The sequence below is a fragment of the Chanodichthys erythropterus genome, chromosome 14 (genome assembly GCF_024489055.1).
Source record: "Chanodichthys erythropterus isolate Z2021 chromosome 14, ASM2448905v1, whole genome shotgun sequence".
Taxonomy (NCBI): domain Eukaryota; kingdom Metazoa; phylum Chordata; class Actinopteri; order Cypriniformes; family Xenocyprididae; genus Chanodichthys; species Chanodichthys erythropterus.
The window spans coordinates 18,863,698-18,886,808 of record NC_090234.1 but is presented as its reverse complement, the minus strand read 5'-3'; the positions used below and the strand labels follow the sequence as shown (position 1 = coordinate 18,886,808).

At 37.7% G+C, this 23,111-nt stretch overlaps 1 protein-coding gene across 6 annotated transcripts in view; it reads left to right on the top strand.

The window, feature by feature from the left end:
- adarb1b (adenosine deaminase RNA specific B1b) overlaps positions 1-6,346 on the top strand; it is a 177,668-nt gene extending 171,322 nt beyond the window's left edge. For all 6 annotated transcript variants that reach the window (XM_067408640.1, XM_067408634.1, XM_067408638.1 and 3 more), the window contains one exon: positions 799-6,346. In XM_067408640.1, the coding sequence (XP_067264741.1) occupies positions 799-975 (177 nt within the window). In that variant the 3' untranslated portion in view covers positions 976-6,346. The remainder of the gene's footprint in view (positions 1-798) is intronic.
- Positions 6,347-23,111: the final 16,765 nt, after the last annotated feature.

Genomic DNA, 23,111 nt, shown 5'->3' with positions numbered 1-23,111 from the left:
TTAAAAGGTTTTCTCTATGAATTCCATGTCAATAAATTAAACTCTGTGTACCATTGAAATTGATTTGTGATGTCATATATGCTATTTTTGGTTCGCTTCGCCAAGTGCAGTGTAAAAAGGAGACATCGGATACAGGTCACTTTTAAAAGAAATGTAAGCACGTCGTCCAAAAAAATCAGATATGGTCAAAAGATCGGATCTTTGCATTAAGACTTGCAGTGTAAATGCAGCCTCTCATTCATGTACTAAAAATGGAATAGTTTTTCCTTTGCGTTTTTCGCATTCAAATGACATTGTTAAAACGATCCCCGTGCACACAGATCCGCGAAAACGATTAAAAACGCTTGTATTTTTAATGCCAGGCCAGTAGATGGCGATGTCACTTTGTAAAGAAATACTACGCACCTATAGGCTAAACACGTAACACGCACACGTCGCGAATGATGTCACCTTTTTCACAAATTCATATTTTTATAGTTTACATGATAACAGTAGACAATAATGATAATGTTTTCAAAAACTTGCACTTTAAAACACATTTTCAAAAGTTAACAATTTTTTAGGCCCCCAATACGCCGTTGACATGAACGCATAAAAAAACGCATACATTTTGTTCTGTTTTTCTGTTTGACTTTTTATAAATTTGTTCTATTCATTTTAATGAATGTATTGATTTTATTTTTATTTATTTTATGTAAAATAGAACTGCTTAATTAGTATATTGTATTATATTACAAAATAGTGCAAAAACAAACAAAACAAATCACGTACTGTCATTTTTTTGTATTTCTTCGGCAGCTCTCGTCAACTCTGCGAATCAAAGTGCCCAAGCCCAGCTCGTACCACGAAGCCAAACAAGCAGCGGTGGAGTATCACACGGCGAAGCAAACGCTCATCAAGGCCTTTCACAAAGCGGGCCTGGGTGCCTGGGTGAAAAAGCCCATAGAACAGGACCAGTTCTCTCTGAACTCTTGAAGAGGGGACATAAAAAAGACCAGGACATGACAACAACCAGCTGTTAATACTTCACTTGATGTGCGGGGGTGTGTGTGTGTGTTTGTGTGTGCGATGCTGTTTGTTCTCAGACAAACTAAGAGCCCTTTAGTGTCTGTCATTTTGCTCTCTTTGTGTGAATCATGACTTTGCCTTTTTAATTTGTAATGTAGAAGCAGGTTGTCATTTAACGTATGTTTGTTTTGAAGTTAGTGGCATTAGCCTTCAGCAGATAACAGGATGTAATGTCATTTGTAACTGGAAAAATGTTCTTTTTAGTTTTTCAAACTATTTTCATGACAGAGGGTTGCTCTGACAAAACCTCGATGCCGTAAACATGCACGTTACGTGGCTTCAGGTCGACCACACAGCTGTGCGCATGGGTCTGAAGGTTTCCTGGTCCAGCCTACCCAAATGCTGGCTCACCTTTTTTGAGCATGGTTCTCCTCGATATGCAAAACATATGCATATTTATATTTTTTATTCCGTTCCCTCCGGATTTTAAAAGGGGAAGAAATTCACGTAGATCATAACTGTACAGCATGGTCCCTTTAGATAGACACACTTTTGTCAGGACTTTAGTGTAGAATTAGCTTATGCCGTCTTTCTAGTCGGAGTAGATTTCAGATTTTAATTTGACCTCGGAGGGAAACTTGAATTTTTGCATATGGTTCCTTGAGCGCTTGGAAACGAAAGCTGTATTGTCAAACGGTTATTTGAATTGGAAAAATGGAGTAGTCTTATGGATGCAACCAAAGTGCATTGATGTTATTAAACGATGTGTCGTGGCTATTTAAATTTCTCAGAGGTCTTAAATGCATGTACGAATTGCGCAAGGCTCCAGCCTCGCTCTAAGAAAGCCCTTTATCTGGGCTAAATACTTCAGTGGCCTGTAACGGACCAATTCAGAAGCCCTACTTTTCCTTTTTATGTTTTTACACTGTATTGACTTTAAGCTGCATGGATTCCGTCGGATCACTCAGACGGCAGATTTCCTACACTCTTAAAAAAATCTGGGTCAAAAACAACCCAAGTTGGGTTGAAAATGGACAATCCCAGCAATTGGTTTGTTTTTACCCAATGTGCTGAGCAGTTTTATTTAACTCAACTATTGTTTAAAAATTACTGTATGGCTGGCTTAAAATGAGCCCAAAATAGGTTGGAAATTAAAAATCAGTCACATAATTATTAGATGCAACAATAATAACAAAAGGTGAATGTTTATTACTAAGAAATTTAATAAATGTGTTTCATTATTATTCATTAAACTTCTTAATAAATGCTCATTCATTAAACATAAATAAATGTTCATTTCCAGCATATTTTGGGTTCATTTTAAGCAAGCAATACAGTAATTTTTAAAAAAATAGTTGTTAAATAGCAAACACTTAACCCAACTGCTGCGTTAAAACAACCCGATCGCTGGGTTTGTCCATTTTCAACTCAACTTGGGTTGTTTTTAACCCAGCATTTTTAAGAGTGCAGCGCATTCTTATGTTAAAGAACAATTCATCCAAATATGAAAATTCACCCACATGTCGTTCCAAGCTCCATAAAAGCACTCCATATGACTTTATTCCAAATCTTCTGAAGTCATATAATAGCTTTGCATGACGAACACCAATTGAAACGATATGTAGGTGAGTAAATAATCAGTTTATTTCTGGTTGAATTTGTCCTTCAACAATCATGCTGCATTTAGTCACTGCAGGTTTGAGAGCAGGGCATTGTGGGATTTTTTTTTTTTTTTTTCAAGATGGCAGAATGCTCTGAAAAATGATGCACGTTTATTATTGAGAAAAGCCATCTCTGCATGCGGAAGCGAGGGTTTGCAAGGGCGACTCTGACTTTCACTTTATCCTTGCGTCTTGTTCGAGGATCTTTTCTTTTCCTGCTTAGACCTGAATGCCTACATTCCTCCTCAGAGACGCTTTCTGTAAGGCTGAATTCAGCTGTGTCCTTGAGGATGAGGTTTTTCCTCTGCAGACTTCTGCTGTTGGAAGGTCTGAGCCAGGAGCTCAGGCGCTCTTTGATTTATGGCTTATCCAGTGCAGCATGTTTGACTGGTAAGGTTATAGAGAGATAGGAAGCAGAACTATTTTCTGTACTGATCATTCTTTCTTTTTTTTTTTTAAAGTTGAGCTTTGGTGGTTTTCAGATTCCAGGAGTGTTGCTGTATAATATAAACTCCTGGTGGGATCTGTAACATTTCAGTCATATGATTTGACACACAAAATGAAAGATGCAAGGCTGAGTAGTTGACCCAAAAATGAGCATTTTGAGAGTTCCTCAACCTATAACCTGTATGCTGTAGTTTTTTCCTTGGAACACAAAATGAGATTTTTGAAGGATCTTCGTGCAGCTCTTTTCTGTACAATAGTACAGTTCATAGTGACATGTCAAGCTTAATATGATAATAATATGCATAATATGGACCCCCGGTTTTACAGATGAGACTAAAAGGAATAGTTCACCCAAAAATTAAAATTTGTCCCATGATCTACTCGCCCTCAATCCCCCCTAGGTTTATATGACTATCTTCTCTCAGACATAATCTGAGTTATATTAAAAACTATCCTGGCTCTGAATGCTGCTTATGATTTTGAAGCCCAAAAAAGTGCATCCATCCATCATAAAAGTAATCCATGTGCCTCCAGGAGGTTAAAAAAGACCTTCTGAAGCAAAGCAATTGGCTTTTGTAAGAAAATTATACATATTTACAACTTTATTAACTATAATAACCAGCTTTCGGCAATGGCCATACACAAGTCAACTTACGACGGAAGCATAACCTCTGTCTTCTGGCGCTTTTCCACTGCATGGGACGGCTCGGTATGGAATGGTACGGCTCGTTTGAGGTTCCAAGCGTCCCGTACCGATACTAAATGTGACGTGTAAACACTGCAGATCACTGATTGGTCAGAGAGAATCGTCACTACCAGCGTCATTGGATTTAAAACACGAGACAACAAACAGCCGCGCAGTATTGTTTGTTCACGCAACTTTTTTTTAAACGACTTGAAAAAAGAAATGGCTGTATTGTGGTCAGTAGATGAGGTGCAGACTCATTGGTAGGCGAGGAACGGATCCGCGGCAGTAGAGGTGGCGCAACTACAATGATCAGTCTATAATCCCACCCACTTTGAAGCGGTACTAAACTGCAGTGGAAAAGCAAACCGAAAGTAAATTGAGCCGAGACGAGACGTTCCACGCAGTGGAAAAGCGACATTTGAAACCAGACCTCATTGACACAAGCACTATATTTCAGATCTCAGGAAGCATTTGTGTGAGGAATAGACTGATATGTAAGGAATTATTCATTCATAAATTTCCCATCCACTAAATTACTAAAGTTGCAGTTTGAAATATTCATTTCACAGGTATGCTCACCAAGACAAAAATTTTCAAAAAGTAATTTATTCCTGTGATCAAAGCTGAATTTTCAGCAGCATTACTCCAGTCTTCAGTGTCACATGATCCTTCAGAAATCAGTCTAATATTCTAACATTCCGATTTGGTGCGCAAGAACCATTTATTATTATTATCGAAGTTTAAAACCGTTGTGCCGCTTAATATTTTTTTTTTATGGAAACCAGGATTTTGATTAATAGAAAGTTCAAAAGAGCAGCATTTATTGGAAATGGAAAGCTTTTGTAATACTATAAATACCTTTTACTGTATCTTTTGATCAATTTAATGCATCCTTGATGAATAAAAGTATTTATTTTATTACAAAATAATCTTACTGACCCCAAACTTTAGGAGAGGTTCAGCATAAGGAAAGATTTTCCATTAGTAAAGTCATAAATATTGAATAATTACTACTTTTAAGTCATTTTTTTGGGGGGAGATTTACACAGTGGTCACAATGAAAAGCTGCATGAAGATTATTCAAAAGCTCTTATATTTTGTTCCAATGAAAAGATAACCACATACAGGCTTTGGATTTAGGTGAACTTTTCCTTTAAATCTTCAAAAATAGTTAACAGTACCAATGGGTCGCAGAGCCTGTTCTTCCACGAGACTTCCATGAAATCAGACCTGCTTCATCCCGCCAGTGCTATCATTCCATTTCCCGCTCGATGGCATCAGGTTTCTCCAGCAGGATTGTTGTTAATTTTAAACCTTTTTTACGAAACCAGCAAGTATGCGTGTTTGTCCGTCCGTTGGTCTGAGTGTGTTCGTTTGTGCACCTGCTGCTGAGCCCAGTTGGCATTCTGCAGAGACGTCATGGCAAAAGACTGAGAGATTGCTGTTGAATCTTCACCAAAGATGTCCATTTATTTTCCTTTTGAAGCATTTAAACAAACGGAGACTATTTTTAAAAAGACGAGAAAGTTATTGGTGCAAAGATTGTTCAGCATTTTACAGTTCAGCCTTGACTGAGTTTTGTTCTTTCATATTCACAAATGAGTTTTTTGTTTTGTCTTTTATTATGCGGGACTGGCTTTGGGACATGCTCGTCATCCTCAGTATTCTGGTGCACGGTGGATGTACTGCTGTAAATATATTGTGACCCTCTCCAATGCCGTTACAGTAGACTCCTTGCATATGTATTACTAATTTTCATTTTTCACTCAAAAAGCAACATGCAATTTCGTTTTAAGGTCTTTACTCAAAATGCCAGGGCTGCCGTGTCCTTGCAGAGCGCGGCCGTGGTTGGTGCCGAAATGTATTTCTGATGGACCCATATGAGCGTGTGGGGATCTGCAGTACTGTAATGATTAATGACTGTAGACTTCGACTCCCTTTTGCTCTAATAGAAACAATTACGGCCTGAAATTAATGAGCACAGTCGGTTCTACATAAATGTGGCTCAGCAAAAAGTAGCTCTTTCTGCTGGTGACACTTTTCAAGGACAGGAGACTTACGGGATTTTTTTACTAAAAAAGAATATATATTTTCTTTCTTTTGCATCATCCTAATTTTGTCTTCACCCTCTCTTCAGCGGTCTTCTTCTGTTACAGAGGGTTTTGATGGCGCAAGACGCCAGCGTATGATGTCACGATTTTTCTTTTGTGTTCTTTTGGGAATCTGAGCCGCGTCTTAGCAAAGAGTCCTGACTTTTGTCCTCCTGGTCCTGGCCAGCCCATTTCTAAACGTCTTGTGATTTGGTGACTGTACAGTGGAGTCCGGCGGTGGTCCAGCTCGATCTCGGTCCACCCCGTCTTTTGCCTGTCTTTCGTAATATCCACATGGGTCACCTGCATGAGCTACTTCACCGAAACTGCACCCAGCATGATGACATACTTTAAAAAAGGACTTGTATGTAGAAAAAGGAACAAAAAAAAATAGATCTATACATTAAAAAAAAAAAATAATGAAATAAAAAAGATCTTAGTTTACCTTTGCATATTAGTGTCGTGTGTTTTTTTTTTCACTCATTTCTGGTTTATTTGAAGTGTGTGTTTGTGGGTCTACTTCACAAAAAAAACTATAAAAGCTGAATTGTTATATACACTATATTGCCAAAAGTATTGGGACACCCCTCCAAATCATTGAATTCAGCTGTTCCAATCAATTCTATGGCCACAGGTGAAAACATTCATGAAATTTCCTCACTGCTAAATATTCCACGGTCAGCTGTTAGTGGTAACATAAAGTGGAAGCAATTGGGAACGACAGCAACTCAGCCACAAAGTGGTCGGCCATGTAAAATCACAGAGCGGGGTCAGCGCATGCTGAGGCACACAGTGCGTAGAAGTCGCCAACTTTCTGTTATAGCTACAGACCTCCAAACTTCACGTGGCCTTCAGATTAGCTCAAGAACGGTGCATAGAGAGCTTTATGGAATGGGTTTCCATGGCCGAGCAGCTGCATCCAAGCCTTACATCACCAAGTGCAATGCAAAGCGTCGGATGCAGTGGATGCTGTCTGGCAATCCGATGGACGAGTCTGGGTTTGGCGGTTGCCAGGCAACGGTACTTGCCTGACTGCATTGTGCCGAGTGTAAAGTTTGGTGGAGGGGGATTATGGTGTGTGGTTGTTTTTCAGGGGTTGGGCTTCGCCCCTTAGTTCCAGTGAAAGGAACTCTTAATGCTTCAGCATACCAAGACATTTTGGACAATTTCATGCTCCCAACTTTGTGGGAACAGTTTGGGGATGGCCCTTCCTGTTCCAACATGACTGCGCACCAGTGCACAAAGCAAGATCCATAAAGACATGGATGAGTGAGTTTGGTGTGGAGGAACTTGACTGGCCTGCACAGAGTCCTGACCACAACCCGATAGAACACCTTTGGGATGAATTAGAGCGGAGACTGTGAGCCAGGCTTTCTCATCCAACATCAGTGCCTGACCTCACAAATGCACTTCTAGAAGAATGGTCAACAATTCCCATTAACACACTCCTAAACCTTGTGGAAAGCATTCCCAGAAGAGTTGAAGCTGTTATAGCTGCAAAGGGTGGGCCAACTCCATATTAAACCCTACGGATTAAGAATGGGATGTCATTAAAGTTCATGTGCAAATCTCAGAACTTTTGGCAATATAGTGTATTCATCACTGTCAGAATGAGTGAGCTGGCCAATCAAATCAAAGAAGGCGGGGCTTACTGTTCACAGAAGACTAGTGCCAATTCCAACGCAATGCTTTTATTTTAGCAGTGAAAGAGTACGAGCTGAGTAAAAAACGAAACACATTAGACGACTGTTTTATGATTGAAATATTCAGCATCGACAGTAATCCAGTGATGCAAACTTCTCAATTTTTATGAAATTTCATCATTTTGAATCAATGTAATTCATAACTGAATGTGACAAGACAACAAACGTTTCACATTTTTGGCATATTTGATATATATATATATATACCCCACAATGTTCAAGACTTGGTTACGGTCTTGAGCTACCTAGAAAGGGCAGCTCCTTCTAAAGTGAAATGGAGCCTCGTAAGTGATTTGGAGCACACTACAGTAACTCTGTGCTCAGTATAAATAGTGCCCCACATGGGAGACTCAACTCAAAATAGATTTCAATGTACTTTGGCGTGCTGCTAAACTAACAAATATATAATCTAAGCATTGAAATGGGTGCGTTTCATTCAGATCCCTGGTCAGGGCACTGATCTCATGAGTATTTGTGTGTATTTTACGTAAAGTGTGGTTCTGCCAGAGCCATTGGAAATGTAAACATCAATAAGTCCATATTGTACGTTTCATCATCTATCCAAAGTACAAAAATGTATGTTTTGTTATTAATACCTACGTATCAACAAATGCAAGATTCTTCCAATGCACTGCAGTCCATTACTGAAAATAACACATTATAAGGTGTTTAAAACATTTTAAGCCACCTGGGGTAAACTTACACTACAATCAAAAGAGCAAGATTTTATTTTAAAGAAATTCATACTTTTTTTTTTTTTTTTTTTTTTTTTTGCAATGGCATTAAATTGATCAACAGTTAAGACCTTTATAATGTTACAAAAGTTTTCCATTTCAAATAAGTACTGTTCTTTCGAACATCAAAGAATTCTAAAATAAAATTTATTACGGTTTGCACAAATATAAGTAGCACAATTGTTTTCAACATTGATAATAATAAGAAATGTTTCTTGAGCAGCAAATCAGAATATTAGAATGATTTCTGAAGGATCATGTGACACTGAACACTGGAGTAATGATGCTGAAAATTCAGCTTTGCATCACAGGAATACTTTATTAATATAGAAAAGAGTTATTTTAAATTGTAAAAATATTCCACTATTTTACTGTTTTTTTTCCTGTATTTTTGATCAAATAAATACAACCTGGGTGAGACTTCAAGAGATTCTTTAAAAAAATAATAATAATAATCATTTTTGTTTTGTGTTTTTTGAGAAAAGTGTTAGTAGAAAGTGTAAGATATTCTGTTTAAAGCATCTCATCACTTTATTTTGAACAGATTGTGCTGAAAAATCACTATCACAGTGATATATCTTAAAGGTGCTGTATGTAATTTTTTGACTGTACTAAAGCATAAAAATACCATAAAATGTTTGCAGATCTTTAGGAAGCATACTAAGTTCACATACTCATTTCTCTGAAAAACAATGCTACAGCCAGTTATTCAATTTTGAAATGTCTGTTTCTGTGTCAGAATGTCTATTTTGTTTTGGTCTCTGTGATCCCGCCCACTGCCAATTTACCCAATAGTATTTCGACACTCCGGGTTGCCAGTTGGCGGAAACCACCGCGTATTGCAGCCATGGAAGCCAGCAAACGAACTGGTTCAGAGATCGCATATTATACCTGACCTAAAAAGCCTCAGCATACATCTAAAAATCTCTTATGGAAGAATATTAAAACATGGATAAATCAACTAATCAAGTGTGTAAGTCTCTTTGCCTTTCATTGTCAATTGCAATCACTCCTCAATCTGGCAACCCACGTGAGCGTCGAGTCTGAAGGGGCGGGGATAACAACTTTCCAGTATTTAGAATTTGGCTGCAGTACTCATTTCAACAGCTAGCTGTCAATATTACATATTGCTGCTGTAATAATAATAATAAAAGTATTCCATAAATGACGTATTTTACAATAAGTAAGGTATGTCACATTATATGAATTATACAATATAAATTGTGATATGTGGTATATGGATAGACCACTATTATTCATAAAACTCCATAAAAACTCTAAACCGTCATTCGTAATGCACTTTTTAAGTAAAGATTTCACTTCCTTTGAAGTGCCCTATGAAGGCACCATTGTGTAAACAGGAACGCAGTGGATGTTTTGGAACAGACTGTGTGTCTCTGATCAGTCCTGGTGACACTTGCTGTTGTTTCTGATCTAAGCTCCGCCATGTGCAAAGTCTTTTATTTCTCACACATGCAGGCAGAAACTCAGCAGTCCCCACTGCTGCTGTCAAGGTTTAGGAATCCTCTGCACTCCCACAAGCCCCTATAAAGTTTGTTGAGGTACTTTAAGGACAGCAATGCTGGAGAACTTCTTCCAAAACTTCTTCCTAATCTGGAACTAGAAATTTAATCTTCAATCATCAGACTAGGTGCATCATTGAACCAACAAACAGTGCAAGTGTTGATCACGTAGTCATTTCCCCTCTGATAAACACTGTGTCTCTCATTGAGTCTGGCTGAGTCGTCAGATGCATGGTGCTTGTATTAATAATGAATCAGTAACCAGTTCCACAGACACACTCAAAAAGCCAGTCAGCCCAATGGGATCTGTTTATGATGTACGGCTGGAAGTTGGTCTCTCTCAAGTCGGAGTCGTCCAGGGAAGCCCTGAAGTCTTCTGCGCTTGCTGAGATCTTAAGCACAGAGATTCATGCTTCCCTTCCATGCCTGCTGGGTACTTCACCTTCATCTGGATTAATAGAGGGAATTATTCACCAGCTAATATGGGATGAGAAATAAGAGGTAAATTCACTGCAATCGTGGTTCCCACGCTCATGAAAAGCCTAGAATTGTCAGGGAATTTTAAATTTGGCATCATTGATTGCGCTGCTTCAAAATTTAATTGGTGATATTTCTCTTTGCGAGCATTAGAGGAAAACTTGCCCTGAAGATGACTTTATTATTGGAGACATTTGCACAACACGTGATTTAAATCTATTCATGCAGAAATTGGTCTGGGGAATAGTCACTTTAAGGGACAGTTCACCTAATAATGATCAAATCTGCCATCATTTATTTACTGTCATGTTGATCCAAACCTGTACGGTATGTTGATCTTTCTTTTATGACACCAGTCCACAAATGACGAACATACCATGGATTTACTGTAGTAACACTAAATGTAACTATGGTATTGTGGCAGAAACGTGAGATATATTGAGTTTTACTATATTAATTTTTTATTATTATTCTAATAGTGTGTCCACAACATCAAATCTGCCCCCCTTTAGAAAGTTTGGACACCCCTGACTTAAAGTGACAACTTTCAACATAATAATTTTTCATTTGTACAATCAAGAATTTTACAAAAAATAACCTTTATTGGACTGAACAAAACTATGACATTATTATTCCAACCATGAAGGCTGCAGAGAAATATGAAATAATATTGCTTCCTTGCAGTTCTCACACCTTTGTGAAGCTGAGGTATCTCCTTCAATGCATAACTTCATGGGGAAAATCATTGATCATTTTCTTTGAATTGTGGCTTTCTCTTTTTTTCTAGCACTAGCTCTGATTCTTCAAAGAAATTTGACCACCCACTTACAGCATGTGACTGAGCTCTGCCTCCCTACAGCTTCAGAGAAAATGCTTCATTCATTCAGGTTTAATCTTTATCTAAGTAAATGACATGGTTTTATTCATTGGTTCACTATATATAAACATATAACCCATCACAGAAAACTGCACATTTTTACTTTCTCACAAAAACTCATTCTGTGTGATTTATAAGCCTTTTGAAAAATGGGGACATGGGGTAATGTCCTCCATAAGTCACCCTCTCCTTGTAATACCTATGTCATACCCATGTCAGTATACAAATTTGTGTCCTGATAAGTCACAAAAACATGCGCACACACACGGATAAGGCATAACATTATGAGCACTGACAGGTGAAGTGAATAACACTGATTATCTCTTCATCACGGCACCTGTTAGTGGATTGGATATATTAGGCAGCAAGTGAACATTTTGTCCTCAAAGTTATTGTGTTAGAAGCAGGAAAAATGGGCAAGCGTAAGGATTTGAGTGAGTTTGACAAGGGCCAAATTGTGATGGCTAGACGACTGGGTCAGAACATCTCCAAAACTGCAGCTCTTGTGGGGTGTTCCCGGTCTGCAGTGGTCAGTATCTATCAAAAGTGCTCCAAAGAAGGAACAGTGGTGAACCGGGCTCATTGATGCACGTGGGGAGCGACGGCTGGCCCGTGTGGTCCGATCCAACAGACGAGCTACTGTAGCTCAAATTGCTCAAGAAGTTAATGCTGGTTCTGATAGAAAGGTGTCAGAACACACAGTGCATCACAGTTTGTTGCATATGGAGCTGCATAGCAGCAGATCAGTCAGGGTGCCCATGCTGACCCCTGTCCACCGCCAACAGTGAGCATCAGAACTGGACCACGGAGCAATGGTAGAAGGTGGCCTGGTCTGATGAATCACGTTTCTTTTACATCACGTGGATGGTCGGGTGCATCGCTTACCTGGGGAACACATGGCACCAGGATGCACTATGGGAAGAAATCAAGCTGGTGGAGGCAGTGTGATGCTTTGGGCAATGTTCTGCTGGGAAACCTTGGGTGCTGCCATCCATGTGGATGTTACTTTGACACGAACCACCTACCTAAGTATTGTTGCAGACCATGAACAGTCTTTCATGGAAACGGTATTCCCTGGTACCTCTGGCCTCTTTCAGCAGGATAATGTGCCCTGCCACAAAGCAAAAATGGTTCAGGAATGGTTTGAAGAGCACAACGACGAGTTTGAGGTGTTGACTTGGCTTCTAAATTCTCCAGATCTCAATCCAATCGACCATCTGTGGGATGTGCTGAACAAACAAATCCGATCCATGGAGGCTCCACCTTGGAACTTACAGGACTTAAAGGATCTGCTGCTAACATCTTGGTGTCAGATACCACAGCACACCTTCAGGGGTCTAGTGGAGTCCATGCCTCGACGGGTCAGGGCTGTTTTGGCAGCAAAATGGGGACCAACACAATATTAGGAAGGTGGTCCTCATAATGGAGCAAGCTCATAATGATTTCTAAAAAATCCTTTACCATGAAACTTCCAGTTGTTTGTGATAATTAGACCAGTCATGGAAGTGTGGGGACCCCGACTAATGTCCTGCAGCATTGTTAATCACACAGACACAGGTAATGCAACAGCGTGAAGTGTGTCATTGAAATAATCGGGCTAGTGTTGGTTATAAAAATTGTCTGTTTATTGTGATTAAAAAGTACATCTGGATTTAAGATTATTCCACTTCTCTGATAGAGCCACAGAGTTTGTCATATATAATGAAGTTACCTTGGCCATTAGTTTGCTTCTCCCTGCGGTGGCTTGTTGATTTTCTTCAGTGATCAGCTTAATGGAGCACCATGTTCATCAACAGATGGAGATATTCTCCTCTAAACACCTCCACCTGCTACCATCACTGCTGCATCAGTCCTGTCTCTGTATAAAAAAACTACAGGTACCTCTGAAACATGTTCAGGTCAAATTTCATCCCAAAATAAAGATTAAGATATATTTTGTCTATATATTGTACACTGTAATAGAATGTTTTTATTTAACAACTGATTTTAAATCAGCATAATTAAAGGCTAATAAATATGAAATTCATGAGATTCACCTTATTTTCCCAGGGTATGTTCCTGACTTCAAAGCACCTCTCTTAAAATATGAACCTGTACTTTTGAAAATTGTTGTGGTTTCTATTGTGTTTTTGCTGTATGTCCCCAGAAGTCTTCTAAATCAAAAGTGATTTAGAACTGAAAACTGAAAGCGTCATTACCTCCACCTACCCTCTGGTTTGAAATGGCAGCAGTGCTGTCTGGAAGTTTATTAGCTGGGGAGTTTCTGGCCCCCGTCTCGTCCATCTTGACCACCTCTCCTCAGGACGGACTCTGTCCTCTGCTGATCATTTTCCAGCAGAGAACTTTCCCCTGACCTTGTTTTTGTGTCGGTATGTGATGGACAAAAAGATGAAAAGCTTACTTGTTTATGGATGTTTCTTTCATCCATCCTTGTTCATGTCAGCATGAAATCTGTCATAATCTTTCTGAAAATCTTTAAAATGTCTGCTTTAAAACCAGTTTACTATGCAAAATAAATCTCAAGTATTTCCATTTCGATATACAAATATCACTAAAGATATAAGAGCTTAAAGTTCATTAAAGGTGCCCTAGAATTAAATATTGAATTTATATTGTCATAGTTAAATAACAAGAGTTCAGTACATGGAAAAGACATACACTGAGTTTCAAACTCCATTGCTTCCTCCTTATATAAATCTCATTTGTTAAAAAGACCTGTTACGTAACAGTCGGGGTGTACGCCCCAATATTTGCATATGCCAGCCCATGATCAAGCCATTAGACAAGGGCAGGACGTCTGGATGTGCACAGCTGAATCATCAGACTAGGTAAGCAAGCAAGAACAATAGCGAAAAATGGCAGATGGAGCGATAATAACTGACATGATCCATGATAACATGATAATTTTAGTGAATTTTGTAATTTTGTAAATTGTCTTTCTAAATGTTTCGTTAGCATGTTGCTAATGTACTGTTAAATGTGGTTAAAGTTATCATCGTTTCTTACTGTATTCACGGAGACAAGAGATCCGTTGCTATTTTCATTTTTAAACACTTGCAGTCTGTATAATGCACAAACAGAACTTCATTCTTTATAAATCTCTCCAACAGTGTGTAATGTTAGCTTTAGCTACGCAGCATAGCCTCAAACTCATTCAGAATCAAATGTAATACATCCAAATAAATACTATACTTACATGATCCGATGTATGCAAGCAGTATGCATGATGAACATCTTGTAAAGATCCATTTTGAGGGTTATATTAGCTGTGTAAACTGTGTTTTTGCTGTTCAAGGCAAGCGCGAGCTCCGGGGGAGGGGGAGCACGAGAATAAAAGGGGATGCAGCCTGAATCGGTGCATAGTTAATGATGCCCCAAAATAGGCAGTTTAAAAAAAATTAATTAAAAAAAATCTATGGGGTATTTTGAGCTGAAACTTCACAGACACATTCAGGGGACACCTTAGACTTATATTACATCTTGTGAAAACTGGTTCTAGGGCACATTTAAAGGCGCAGTATGTAAGTGTCTCCGCTAGAAGTTGCTTATTCAAAACAATAATAAAGGCCTACCTTGATGACGCCGTGAATGAACTCTATTAACTAAAGTTATTGTAAACTTTTGAGGTTTTTGTAAAGTATTGGATAGTAATAACTCAAGAGTAGGGTTGGGAACCGAGAACCGGTTCTCATCCGGAACCGGTAGTGTTTTTTTAAAAGAACCGGAACCGTGCAAGATTTCTAAGTTTCGGTTCTGAAAACGGTTCTGGTGTGATGGGTGGTCGAACTGCGGGGAGCGTATCCTTTCATAGAGACATCTCACATCATGAATATTATAGCAATGAATGCACTGAAAAGCCCTCGCGCGGCGCTACTCATAAACGCAAGATTTCAATAGAGAGAGAGAAGGAGACATGCCCAAACCTGCACGATTAATCTTTAAAAGATCACGTTCTCGATTTTATCACCCACATGATCGCCCCTGTATATTAAACCTTTGACAAAAGTAAAATTGCAACATTCAAACCTACGTTCGCGCTGCCGTTGATCTGAAGAGAGTTGTAATGTGTATATAAACAGCTTCACAAACAGTCTTTTCAAAAGCACAGTAGGCTATCATTATTTCTGTGTGACAAATAGGCCTATTCCAATTATAACAGAAGTATACAAAAGTTTATTATTTAGATAGAAACGCTGATGTTTATGTATAGCTAGCTTATAATAAATTACCTTCTGTTCTGAAAGTGACGACTGTATCGATTGCATTGTTACGCCACTAGGTGGCAACAAATTTACTGTTAAAAATGTGTCTATCAATGAATCATTCTGTCAGAAAAAAGTCTTTATGAATCCAACTTTCAAAAATATTCTGTTTCACCTGTCTGAATCTTACATGTGTGTTCAAGCATCCTTTCTAATTTGTGGTAACACTTTATAAGGTTCATTTATGAACTAACCATCAGTAATACCTTTGTTACTGTATTTTTTAATCTTTGTTAATGTTAATAAAAATACAGCCATTCAGAGTTTGTTCATGTTACTTCACAGTGCATTAACTAATGTTAACAAATACAACTCCTGATTTGAATCATGTAAATGTTGAAATTAACATTAACAAAGATTATAAATGCTGTAGAAATGCAGTTCATTATTAGTTCAGGTTAATTGAGTTTACAATAAGGTTCATTAGTTAACATTAGTTAAGTGTTAGCAAATTTGTTGAGATTTAACAGTTTGTTAAATTAATTTTACACAAAAAGGACTGTTTGAGTCGAGTATTGTGCATTTTTCCCTTACTACTATTTTTTAATAGTTGTTTAATTATTTTAATGGAACCGGAATCGTTAGGCAGAACCGGAACCGGAACCGGAAAATTTCTCACAATTCCCAACCCTACTCAAGAGTTACTATATAACTCTTAAAGTAACTACTTCTTATTTGGATCAGTATTCTAAAGTGAAGATCATAGTAACTCACTAGTAATTACTAAAGTGTCACCAAATATACATACAAAACATACAAAAACCTAAGAAGTTTACAAAGACTTCATTAGTTACTAGAGAGTTATCATGTTATTCACTTTAGAATACTGATGCAAATAATTAGTAATTTGGTAATACTTCAGTTATTACTAGTGTGTTACCAAGACCGTTACTTATTAATTAATCATACATTATGCATCATTCATGTTAATTATGAACATGTATAGTAGTTCTCTGGGTAAAAAACAGTAGTTAATGATTGGTTAATAGTGAACTCACATTCAACTGAGCACTATTACTTACTAATTCATTAGTTTATTGTTAGTTAATAGTAGTTACTATAGTGTTAATAATGCATTATTCATTTGTTCCTGTGTAGTTATTCATTAATGAAGGATCAGTATTCTAAATTGTTACCCAAAAATCGTACATATTGTGCCTTTATGAGATAAATGTCAATTTATTAAAGCTACAATATGTCGATTTTTCGCCGCTAGAGGTCGCCTATTCAAAACGAAGGCTTATTTTACTGCAAAAATCTTACATATTGTGACTTTAACCGCTCTCATTCAGTTAAGTGAATGGGTAATCATAGAGATTCAATATAGAAACCCGCGTTTATAAACCATTTATTAAAAGAATCTGCTTAAAAAAAAGTAAATCGTTCAGGAATCGGGATTCACTTGTCACACTGTATGTTTTTGATTCACAAAAAAAGAACCGGTTTATAAGCATCTTTCATTAGGAAATCAATCAGTCCACCACATCTGTGTTTTTGGTTTTCTAAAACGGACTCAAGAGTCTTTTGTTGTGGAATCAGACCCTGGATGTGCTGAATGTTTTTCGTTCACATCAAATAACCAGCTCATTCGTTCAGGAATCAGACTACACTGTTCACGCTGTATGATTTTGATTCACTAAAAAAAAGTGAACGAGTGATTCACTCAGAAGAGACACTTGCTGAGGTCGAGTCTACTTTTACTATTTCTGCTATAGAAAGATATGATAATGGTAATAGCATACGAGTGGTAGCTTATACTAGTATGCAATTCTCAATTCAGCAATTCGGTCGGGAATCGCACTAAATAGTTTTTCAGTTCAGCAGAAAGATTTGCACTCAGACTCTGGCACTGCATCACAACTATACAGGCTGCAAACTCACATTCACAACTCCGGTATGATTTATTTCATTCGGGAATCGTGCTACACTGGCCTTGTGTTCGTTTATGCGCTGGTATCATGTTCAGTCTCGTGTTGAAATTTGCTTTGTCAGTTGCATCTGTGATTTATGTATATGCTTTTATTGCTTTTCTCATCAAAGCTATTGAACCTCAAGTGTTTATCACATTTCTCTGCATATACACAGCAATTAGTTTACTCACTGGAGACATTCATCTTGATCTTCATGAATCCATAATGTGCTTATATATCTAATTTTCACTGAGGAGTCATCATACTCTGTCTGGGGAACCTCATTCAGACGCGCCCGCAAAGTTTCACATGAGCTCACCTGTCCAGTTGTGGTTCAAAATGAAGCGGCGAGCGGGGACCGGCCGCCTTAAAAGATATCATACATCATCAGATTGCATTCTGGGGACAATGGGATCTGCACTCATTCAAGGCCCAGATTTCCATTTCAATTTTCTGCTCAGTGGAGTTGATGTATGTGGCGAATCGCTCCACAGCCTCGCTCTCCACCGGCCCGTTCCATCTTCACACCATTTATTAGCCTGGAATCCCGGTGACCTTGTCTCCCTGCGCGCGCTGACGCCACACCTGCTGTCACCGAGAGCAAAGAGAAGTGGCGCGCTATGAGACGGGCCGCAAACCCCAGGACATTACACTTATCTGAATCCAGCACACTTCAATTTGGTCTGGACCCTGCATCTGGGCCCCATTTCAAGCTGTTGGTTAAACTTTACATTCACTCTCCCCTGGAGAAGAAAAAAGCAGGGATGGATGAAGAGATGTCACACACTTTTCTGATTCCTATTGGTGGTTGCATGAAGATGAGCTGAAACAATATATTGTTTTGTCATTTTTGTAGATTTTGTTGTTATTGGTTGTTGGCTTTGTCGCCGTTATCAGCATTTTTATCATAACCCTTGTCACTATGATTGCTTTTACAGTTTTTATTGCTATCGTTGAGGGATTGCCACTGTTTTCATTGAGGTATGTGCCGTTTGTTAAGGTGAGCATTTCTAATAGCACAGGGGGTTTCAAACTGGGGTCCAGGGACCAGCAGAGGGCCACAAGGGAGTGCTAGGGGGTCCATGAAAATTTAAAGAAAAAAAATAAAAATAATAGAAACAAAACTAAATTAAATAAATAAAACTTACATTCAAATAAGAAATTGTATTAAAATAAATGTAAAAATAAATAAGATTAAATGAATAAAACTTAGAATAAATAAATAGTTTAGATAAATAAATACAAAATAATTAAGCCAATAAATGAATAAATAAATCTTTTAACAGTACAGTATTATATTGTTGTAGCTTCATAGAAACTAAATATTTTCCAAATAATATTTTTTCTTTTATCAATGTTGAAAACAGTTGTGCTGTAATTATTCCATATAATATTAATTATTTATTTATTTAATAATGTATTAATTAATATTAATTATTCCATATAATATTAATAATATTTTAGATATATTTATAATAATTTTTCATAGTCTAATTTGGGTCTTTTATACAAGAAACTTTATACATGCATTTTACATTTTATTATCGGGGTCTCTCATGAGGATGAGGATAATCATATTTGGGAGTCCGTGGCATCTAAAGATTGAAAACCGCTTGTAATTGTCTATTTGAACATGATTTTTATGTATTAAATTTAAAAAGCGAGCAAGATGTTAGCATGGTGGATGATTAGATTTACATTGAAGGAAGGACCTGAGCCTTATCAGACTTTTGGGCTTTTTTTAAAAGTATTGTGACTAATAACTAACCACCTAGCAACCCTGCAATAAACTATGATAAATGATTAACTGTGCCTCATAAAACATTGTTTTGTTAACACAGTTATTGTCACGATTTCCCTGTGTCTTTGTTCAAGGACTCTTATTTTGTTATTCTGTTATTTTGATGTTTCTGTTTTAATTTCCTGTGTATTAGTTCCTACTTCCTTTGTTTCCATTACTGTCTTGTTAGTTTCCATAAGCTTTGTCTCATTTTAGAAGCTACGTCCTCCGGAGGTCACATTTGTAGGCTGCATTTGTCATCAAGGATGTCTTATTTAAGAAAAGTAACTGTAATAAAATTGACCGTTATTTCTCGTGAGGTGTAAAATACTGTTATTTTTTTCTTTCTTTGCAATCTAACTGTTATTTTTCTTAAATGAGTCTGCCTTGATGTATGCAGCCTTCCAATGCGACCTCCGGAGGGCGCAGCCTTCTAAATGAGACGCAGTGATAGTTACCCTTGTAGTCTCCATGGTTACTCATGACACACACCTGTTCCTCATTAGCCACTTGTATTCCTGTGTGTATCAAAGATTATTGCTATACAAAGACTGTTCACTTGTATAAGGGAAACATTAACACACAATATGGCAGAATGAGACTAGTCCTGCCTTCTAAATATAAGAGCCATTTAGCAGTTGGTAAACTTGTTGCATCACTTTAGCTGCCATTAAAAGTTCAGATTCCCATAGAAACCTGAGACTCGCACTTAGGACTGCACCAACCTGAAATATATACCTTTTTAATGCCATTTGTACATGAGAAACAACATTTATGAGGTATTTCTTGTCATATTTTACTGGTAATTCAAATGTGAATTCGTAAGTTTGGTGAGCAGCTTTGGAGAATTTTATGTTTCCCTATTTAAAGGTGCCATCGAATTGAAAATTGAATTTACCTCAGCATAGTTGAATAACATGAGTTCATTACAGGGAAATGACATACAGTGAGTCTCAAACTCCATTGTTTCCTCCTTCTTATATAAATCTCATTTGTTTAAAAGACCTCCGAAGAACAGGCGAATCTCAACATAACACTGACTGTTATGTAACAGTCGGGATCATTAATATGTACGCCCCCAATATTTGCATATGCCAGCTCATGATCGAGGCATTAGACAAGGGCAGCCAGTATTAACGTCTGGATCTGTGCACAGCTGCATCATCAGACTAGGTAAGCAAGCGAGAACAATAGCGAAAAATGGCAGATGGAGCAATAATAACTGACATGATCCATGATATCATGATTTTTAGTGATATTTGTAAACTGTCTTTCTAAATGTTTCATTAGCATGTTGCTAATGTACTGTTAAATGTGGTTAAAGTTACCATCGTCTCTTACTGTATTCATGGAGACAAGAGAGCTGTTGCTATTTTCATTTTTAAACACTTGCAGTCTGTATAATTCATAAACACAACTTCATTCTTTATAAATCTCTCCAACAGTGTGTAATGTTAGCTTTAGCCACGGAGCACTATCAAACTCATTCAGAATCAAATGTAAACATCCAAATAAACACTGTACTTATGCGATTAGACATGCTGCATGACAAACTCTTTGTAAAGATCCATTTTGAGGGTTATATTAGCTGTGTGAACTTTGTTTATGTAGTGATAGAGTCGAGAGCTCGGGAGTGGGCGGAGAGCGCGTGATTTAAAGGGGCCGCAGCCTGAATCGGCGCATTTCTAATTATGCCTCAAAATAGGCAGTTAAAAAAATTAATTAAAAAAAATCTATGTGGTATTTTGAGCTGCAACTTCACAGACACATTCAGGGGACACCTTAGACTTATATTACATCATGTAAAAAAACGGTCAATGGCACCTTTAAAGAGATAGGAGTTGTACTTACATAACTGAAATAGCTGCCTGAGAGAAATCTCGTTTGGATTATCTTTGTGTTTTCTAGAAGATCCTCTCTTTGCTATAACCATGACAGTTATTGACCTTAATTGAAACATCATTAAACTAAACTGAATGACACACTTTGTCTTATGTAAAGCTGCTTCACAGCTGAATTTGTTGCATAATTGATTAATTTTACAACATTAACACTATTATTTTCCTGTTTATTAATGTGAAGCTGATTTGAAACAATCTGTGTTGTATAAACTGCAACATAAATGATTTGACTTGCTAAAACCACTCAAACCACCACAATGCAACACCTTTAGCATTGTGATGGTGAATTTTGCATAGGCAAACACCACTCACATTTTCTTCCAAATAAATAAATAAATAAATAAAACGTATTCTTGTTGGTCTTATCTTGGTTTTGTTGGGGTGTATTTACATGCAAATTCTGATCTTTTGGAAATCTTTATGCTTTGCTATTGTAGACTCTTGCATTGCTGCCCAACAGCAGCATGAGTTTCTCTGCGGTGGTGCTGAGGAAAGAGCTTTCACCTCACAATAGAGATCTGTTGGTGTTTGTGTGCCCTAGATTGAGCCGGCCTGTGATTACATTGTTTCCTGATGTCAAATAAAACACTACACGCCCGTTCACTTCACACGACCATTTAGCTAATGTCCAGAGAGATAATTGGCCCTGTTCCCTCTGCCAACCCTAAGCATATTGATCTATAGTAATTACTCTTGAGGTACGACCTGAGAGTCCGCAGAGAGAGAGAGAAGAGACGTCGTCACAGGAATGGATAACATTTATCTGAGAGCTCAGACCTTCGCGAGCGCCACCATATTCTGACGAGGAATTCTTTGAAGCTGACAGAATAATTAAAAACATCGACCCAGTCTCTATTGATGGGTGAGGGAGACGTCGAGGAAGAATGAGAGCGAATTAGCATTTTGACCTTCCTGTTTCAATGGCATGGATGCCCCTTTCTTTCCAGGGCACACTGTAGACTCAAAGAGACATCACACACCTCTCTCTGGCAAAGGTGTGTTACGGGACAAATGCAGAAAGAGAGAGATTAATGTCACATTACTTATTCAGCTTCTCATTGCAAACAGTTTCCACAAAGCGAGGGCATATTTGAATATCTAAATTGTCTGTGTGGAGCTAGAATGGCAGCTAATGGGTCTTTGTCCTTGTCAGATTTCAGTAAGTCAAAAAGAATTGCAGAATTTGACCAGTGAATGTGTGACTGTTGCTGCAGCTTCCGCATACTCTAAAAATCACAAAATAAAATAGCAAATATGCCACTCTTATAAAAGTATGTATTGTTACACTGTGTATAATATAGTATGTGTTTTTGGACCCAACTGTAGATGAGTGGAGCTAGTTGTCACACTTTTTACTTCACCAAACATATCTCAGGGTGGGTTTATTTTCAAAATACAATTTCTAGACAAACCTTAAAATCTACAAAAAGGCTGTTTACATTTAAGGCACAGTATGTAGTTTTAGCCGCTAGAGATCGCTTATTCAAAACAAAGGCGTATGAAGCAGGGTGTTTTTTTGTTTTGTTTTTTTTATGCCGTAGACAACCACTTCTGCTTCTTCCGGTCAAGTGTATGTGGGGTAACGCAGCACTGTTTATCATATTAAATACATTTATGTGTTGAAAGTTGTTATAATGCTACTCTGTGTGTTCACTCGGAGGCTACTATGAGACATTTGTTGCACACTGCAGTAAGCTAGATCGTGATATTAGTCATGTTAAAACATGGTACTCGCAATAAATCAAGAAAACGAGATTTAAACAATAAGACTTACTGTGTTGAGCTTTATAAGATGGTTAGTTCCTGTCCTTTATTCTGATTGGTCAATAGCTGTGTTTTATTCATGATAAAACACGACTATGACCGCTTCACCCAATGGTTCTGTGTATCACTACACAACACCCTTAGCAACCACTCTTAGCAACTTAAACTGTATGTTCTCAATTGATATTGTTCATTGAAGTTTACTGTATTATGTAGAAGAGTATTGTGTGAAAGAGATTGAACGAGTTTATTACCTGCATTCAGATTTAGCATTTTCCTATGTCCA